Source organism: Mytilus edulis, chromosome 3 (assembly GCF_963676685.1).
Source record: "Mytilus edulis chromosome 3, xbMytEdul2.2, whole genome shotgun sequence".
In the NCBI taxonomy this organism is placed as follows: domain Eukaryota; kingdom Metazoa; phylum Mollusca; class Bivalvia; order Mytilida; family Mytilidae; genus Mytilus; species Mytilus edulis.
Window position 1 is genome coordinate 61,950,096 of NC_092346.1, and position 6,699 is coordinate 61,956,794.

Here is a 6,699-nt window from a genome sequence, read left to right on the forward strand (position 1 = left end):
TATCAAGAAAACTGCCAAATGACGTATACTTCACCACAAAATAAAAGAACATAGCACATTTGATGAATGTATGTCTATAGCCGTTTTCAAATGACAAGTGCCGTATAATCTCGTATAAGGTACACTTACTTATAACACTAAGGCTAAACTAATGAGTATTCCTTGATTGTTTTTTGCGACAATCGGCATTTCATTTGCACCAAGATAAACTTTCATTTGCGCCAAAAGTAATCTTTCATTTGCACCACAAACCATATTTCATTTGTGCCAAATTTAATTTGTTCATTTGTACCAATGAAACAGATGAATTAAGGTGAATAGCAGAAAAGATTTATTCAAAAGACCATCAATTTTAATAATACCTTTAAAACACAGTTTTTTATTGCATAATCAAAAATATTCCTCCGAAGTCAGTTATCGTAATTTTGATGAAAGCACTATATAGAACTTATAAGATGTGGTATGAGTGCCAATGAGACAATTCTCAATCAAAGTCACAATGTGTAAAATGTAAAAAAAAAATATAGGTCATAGTACGGTCTTCAACAAAAATGCCTTGACTTACACCGAACAGCAAGCTATATAAAGGGCTTCAATAATAATTAGGGTAAAACAATTCAAGCAAGAAAACACTACAGACTAATACTTTCTTAATACGAGACTTTTCATAGTAATGTTATTACACAATTCTGTTGTACATTAACGAGACTATAAAGTATAAAAGAAAGCACTTAGTTTATACACTGTAGTAAAACTAAAGTTTTGTTCCGACACAACACTTGTAAGCATTGGTTCGGACGTACTCGTGTACATTGGACAACCTATGTGTGTGTTCATAAAAATAAGGACATGATGTAGGCATAGTTCAAATGAAATGGATGAGAGAAACTATCATAGGCAACCGTCGACATGGTCAAGCTTTAAAAAGTGAGAAAAACTTTTATCAAATATATATAAAAAATAAGATGTGGTGTTATTGCCAATGGGATAACTTTTTACAAGAGACCAAATGACACAGAAATTTACAATTATATATAGATCACCGTACGGCCTTGAACAATGAGTAAAGTCCATATCGTGTATAGTCGGCTATAAATAACCCCGGCATGAAAAATACGAAACAATCCATTTCTGAGAAAAATTACGGCCTCTTTGTCCCAGAATTGACAATGTCCGTCTAAGTCATAATCAAAGATAATAACTATGCAGTACATTTGAGGATGGTTAAATAAGGTTCAGTGCAGAAGCTGTTCATACATTTCAGTCGACAGCACAACTACCAAAAAGACAAAAAATGCAAAGTACAGATCTACAAGAACTCGTCGTTAATAAAAGTTAGAATTATGTTTCCCAAACTAAAATATCAAACAAAACACAACAAATGCATTAACATTGTAAAATAAAAGTTTAAAATATGTTTCCATAACTAAAATATCAATCAGAACACAACCAATGCATTAACTGGAATAGTCAGAGAGAGAAAAACAACCACTTTTCCTATGCCAACATGTATATTTATATCGACAGGATGTAGGACGTAAGTATTTATTACCGAATTGTAGAACTTTTTTTTGTTATGTTTTAATTCATTAAATAAATATTAGAACCAATAAAACGAAATTCAAAAGATATTAGAACAGGGTTTTGCCTGTTTGAGTATAAGTTTAGCTTTAGTTTCTGTGATGACAAGAATTCAGTATTGATATGGTCAAATTTATAAATTAACTGTTTACAAAACTATTTGAATTTTTGAAATACTAAGGCTTTTCTATCTCAGTAATAGATTACCTTAGCTGTGTTTGGCAATACGTTTGGGAATTTTGGTACCCGTTGCTCTTCAACTTCGTGCTTTATTTGGCCTTTTTTAACTTTTTAACTTGATTCGAACGTCACTGATGAGTCTTTTATTGACGAACCGCGCGTCTTTTGATTCGATCGTCACAGGTGAGTCTTTTATAGACGAAACGCACGTCTGGTGTAAAAACAAAATTTAACCCTGGTATCTATAATGAGTTTATTTATATCATTTGCAAATGGGTAATTGGCGGACACAATGCAGCATTCGATGTATGCATTCAACCATTATAGAATGCTATCGCTTCACGAATTAAATAAAGTGCTTATACACCCCTGGTTTTCATAGTTTTTTGGGTTAAGCATTCCCGATTCAGGTAAATAAAAGAGATCTTCTGACGCACAATTTTTATATTGTGATATCTTTGTTATCTACCACTGGGTCGGTATCGCTCTTGGTGGTCTGTTATTCACTATGGATATCTTCTGATCGTGTGCTTGTGCTTGGGTTTTGACATGCTTTATTCCTTTTAGAAATTATTTAGTATCTACGATCCAAACTCCCACGTGCAAAGTTGAGTGACAACTATAGAAGTTAAAACATACCTGTTAAGTTTGACATAAATAGCTGAGACTATTCTCAAAATTCTTCTGTTAAATGTCTAAAAGCAGCATTATCTTTTCTCTCCATTAAAACAGTATTGACGGCTCATACAAATTCAATCGATCAAGCTCATGATAATACAAAATAATTTAATTGATCCATTCAATGATTTATCCGCCTTCATCGTTAAGTCTAAAACGATCGATAAGAGATTACGTTAATTTCATTTAGAATCAGTTTATGATACTGGTAAATAAAAAAAGAATATTTGGTTTGAAATGCCTCTTACGGATCTAACAGATTCTGATGGGAACCATTTTAAGGTGTTGGAGGTTGATGGATATTATTTGCCTAATTTCGGTTATGATAGTCAGGAGAGTGACTTTCAGAAAAGGGTTGAGCACTGGCAAGCCAGAGATGACGATATTATGATCTGTAACTACCCCAAATCAGGTAGGATTCTTAAAAATCACTTTTACTTTAAAGTAACATAAGCATGCTATTGAATCAGAGAGTTGATTTTAAAAGGAAAGCATTTTTCGGTACTATCAATTAGAAAATTGTAAGGATTCAATTAAAAACACAACACAATCATTCAAAAATATCAATAGTTGAATTGTGTATAATTGACATTTAATTTCATTTCTCAGTTGTTAGTCAGTTAACCGTTGTTCAAACAACACAGTTATCATAGGTGTCCACGGGCTATGGAAATAATATTTCCGCTTGAAGGCTTGGGGAATTGCAGTCTATAGCACTGCCAGTTTAGTTGCGGACAAAATTGTGGCATAAAACCACACCTGCACTTAAAAGACAGAATTTGAGGGAAACTTTTGAAAGACTATTTATCAGAATTATTAATATGAGAAACCTAACTTTCTGGTTACATTTTCTGAAAACCGGATGTTATGTTTTAATATACGGAGTTCTCATAATTGCGTATAAAACAATTTAAAATGATATCATTCTTCATTGCTGTCTATGTCTACCCTCCAGGAACACATTGGATCTGGGAAATAGTACAAATGTTATACAGACAACAAGCTGAGTTTGTTAATGTCACTAAGGATGATTGGATGATTGAATGTATCACCAAGGAAAAGTTTGACGGTCTTACCTCGCCTAGGATACTCAACTCTCATCTTTATCACTCCATGTTACCTCAAGATTTTCTAAGAAGAAAATGTAAAATTATTTATACAATACGAAACCCAAAAGACGTGGCTGTGTCATTTTATCATCACCATAGAAACATATTAATGTATGAATATACTGGATCTTGGAACTCCTACATAGAAAGGTTTTTGAAAGGAGAAAGTAGGATATTATTTTTACAAAAGTTTCTTTTCCCATTCTAAATGATGTGTGGCCTTATTATGTGATGAAGCATTTGAAATAAAAATAAGATGAACATTATCTATTTTACATGTATACATTTTGTACTTGTTTGATGAAACTAAAACATGCAATTTACATAGTTTAAGACATTTAACACAAAATAAATGTTGCAAAGATTTTATAATAATAAATTTGAAAATATGTGCTTATTAAGCTACAAACGATAAAAACGCAAAGGCGTAAAAACTCAAACAAATACAATTTATAAATGGCGATTCACTGACTTCCTGTAATATTGGCGTCACTTGTATTCTTTGATTCGTTCACAAAGATACACAAGACCAAAACTTTCGACCTCAATCTTTTATTTTCTTTTGTTTGTTCTTCTGCTATTTTATCTTGTTAATTTGCTTGTTGCGTCTTTAATTACGTCTTCATTTATTTTATTGTGATAGAAAGAGGCTTTGATTGAATCATTGGTTGCTTGCAGTCAGCTTACTGACTCCCAGTGTCAAATACTTCGTACATGTTTTAGGACGACGCGTAAATATTAACTATCTTTACAGTAGCTGTAACTTATTAGTTAGGTAGAGTTTAGAGGCAAGACATCGAAAATTAAATCATGTTTGTACAGGAAAACAATTTTAACTAAGAAGACGAACTACTTCATACATCAAAGATATTATTATTATTTGTTCTTGCAGAGGAAAAACACATGACTCGTAACGGTCCATGTTTCATTTTTGTTCAGCATTTCGTTTAGCATGTCTATATAATTAAAGTTTCAACACGTGAATTTCGCTTTACTTTTACAGTTGATTATAAGTCTTGGTTTGATTATGTACGTGATTGGTGCAAAGTTTTGGAGGAAAACAAAGACTATCCTATACATGTGATAAATTATGAAGATATGCATACGGTATATACTTTGTTGTATAAGTTTATGGTTCATGCATGTGAATTTTTTAGATTTTTTATTATTATAATACAGCTGAACATGAGCAACACCGAAAAGAGCCTTCTAGCTTTACAGGGATTTTTCAACATGGCTCAGTGGGATTGAATTTGATTTTTCTTTTTATTGTTCGCATATAACTGTATTTACTTTTCCTTTTTTTGAGTTGAACATTAACACGTTTCGAAAACAATATATGCGGTTTACGAATAGAATTGATTGAATTCGCTGTTATAGATTGCAATTAACTACGAAGCCAACTTATAATATGCCATAATCTGAAACTACGTATCAATTTACACATACTTCCTACATCGTCGATCTAAATGTTACAATAAATGTATAATTCGTTTTAATTTAACATTACTAAACTTTATTTTTATACAGAATAACATAAAGGAAATAAAGAGATTGGCAGAATTTCTATGTATAAAATGTGAGGATCAGTTAATTGGTGAAATAGGAACAAAATGTCAAATAGAAAACATGAAGAGAGAGAAAATACAGAACAATGAGGATTGGAGAGATAACACGGCAGGAATGTATAGGGAAGGTACGTTAATAGAGAAAAAACTAGAGGAAATTAAAAACAACCGTTTGGCCTCAGGATGTATAGAGCTCGGGGGTATCGTTTTCCTGGTTACATTGCACCAAATATTTTGCATTTTTAAAATGATCAAACATCAATCCCATACTTGCTTCCTTAAAACTGATTTAAAAAAAGTTGATGCATTTTATGTATAGTCATAGCTTAGCACATATGTAAATGAACCTAAATTAGTTATAATATTATTTATTAATAATCATTTATTTTTAAAGAACATTCAAACCATGGATTCAAAAGCTAAATACATCTTTAATTAAAGTAACAAATTATTTTGTCAAATTGATCTTCCATTATTACATGCTGATCAAATTTATAGAAAATAAGCTACCGTGATAGGCTCAATAAATCATTAAAATTAAATGTGATTTCCGAAATGTTTTAGTCTTTTCTATCCCTTTTTAAAAGCATTTTGTAAAGGATAACACAAATACTGTGTCATTTTGACTTAATTTTAGAGGTTTTACGGTCACAATCACGGTTTGCCCGATAGATACACGTCTGATTTGTAAATTTGCCAATTGTGTCCTATTTTTGATTGTGAAAATTACTGAGTGAAGATTGGCAGGATTCGGGATGCATGCATTGTAGAAGACGCTAACTCTGTAGAGGCTACCATCCTTATTTCTTTAGGATTTTACCTGTTTTCAAGCCTTGTAAAAAAATCATATTTCAAGACAATGTATGGTTATTCTATATTCTATATACTTCGGAATCGTACCCTTGATCTACATCAGGAACATCCTAGGCCAAAAACCCTTATTGCAAGATATACTTATACCGAGTCACGTCGAGAGTCAAACAATCAAAAGGAATATGATATCTCTGAGAAAAATAGGGAAAGAGCCGTGGTGTAGTGGTTAGCGCATCGGACTACTAACACAAAGGTTCCTTGTTCGAACCCGGTTTTTTTGTATTTATTATAATTGTTTTGTGTATTTTTCAGGAAAAGTAGGAGGATGGAAGAATGTTTTCACGGTAACACAGAATGAATTGTTTGACGAGGTGTATGACAAGAAGATGGCAGATGTAGACATGAATCTTCGTTTTAATTTATGATAAAAAGACAATAAATCGTTAAAGTGTTTCCAAGTAGTCCGTACTATATCTTTTGATAGTTTTGTAAATTTGTTATCTGAATTTTAAACTGGGGACATTAAGATATAAAAAGGAGTATATTTTAAATCCTAGAAATGTTGTTTTTTATTGCCTACTCGCTTTAAATGTTTAGCTATGTGAATTAAAGGAATTCAAGACTGTAGTCGTTTATTTGTAGTGAATGCAATTTCATGAAAATGTACTTTTTACACAAGACAATTCAATTCATTTGAATGTGTGAAAGAATTTTCATCCCCTGAAGCGTAGCGCATATTTAAGAAATGCATTAACAACTTGTTACAAAAA

General features: G+C 31.8%; 1 protein-coding gene across 1 annotated transcript; it reads left to right on the top strand.

Moving 5' to 3' along the window:
* The first annotated feature begins 2,589 nt into the window (after positions 1-2,589).
* Positions 2,590-6,555, top strand: LOC139517046 (sulfotransferase 1B1-like). The gene is made up of 5 exons (XM_071307641.1): positions 2,590-2,851; positions 3,395-3,715; positions 4,552-4,655; positions 5,079-5,244; positions 6,242-6,555. The coding sequence occupies exons 1-5, from the start codon at positions 2,677-2,679 to the stop codon at positions 6,352-6,354; spliced, it is 879 nt and encodes a 292-aa protein (XP_071163742.1). The 5' UTR covers positions 2,590-2,676; the 3' UTR covers positions 6,355-6,555.
* The last annotated feature ends 144 nt before the right edge of the window (positions 6,556-6,699 follow it).

Coding starts and splice junctions, on each gene's coding strand:
- LOC139517046 (XM_071307641.1), top strand. CDS start 2,677: ATGCCTCTTACGGATCTAACAGATTCTGATGGGAACCATTTTAAGGTG. Junction 2,852..3,394: donor CTGTAACTACCCCAAATCAG/GTAGGATTCTTA, acceptor TCTACCCTCCAG/GAACACATTGGATCTGGGAA. Junction 4,656..5,078: donor ATTATGAAGATATGCATACG/GTATATACTTTG, acceptor ATTTTTATACAG/AATAACATAAAGGAAATAAA.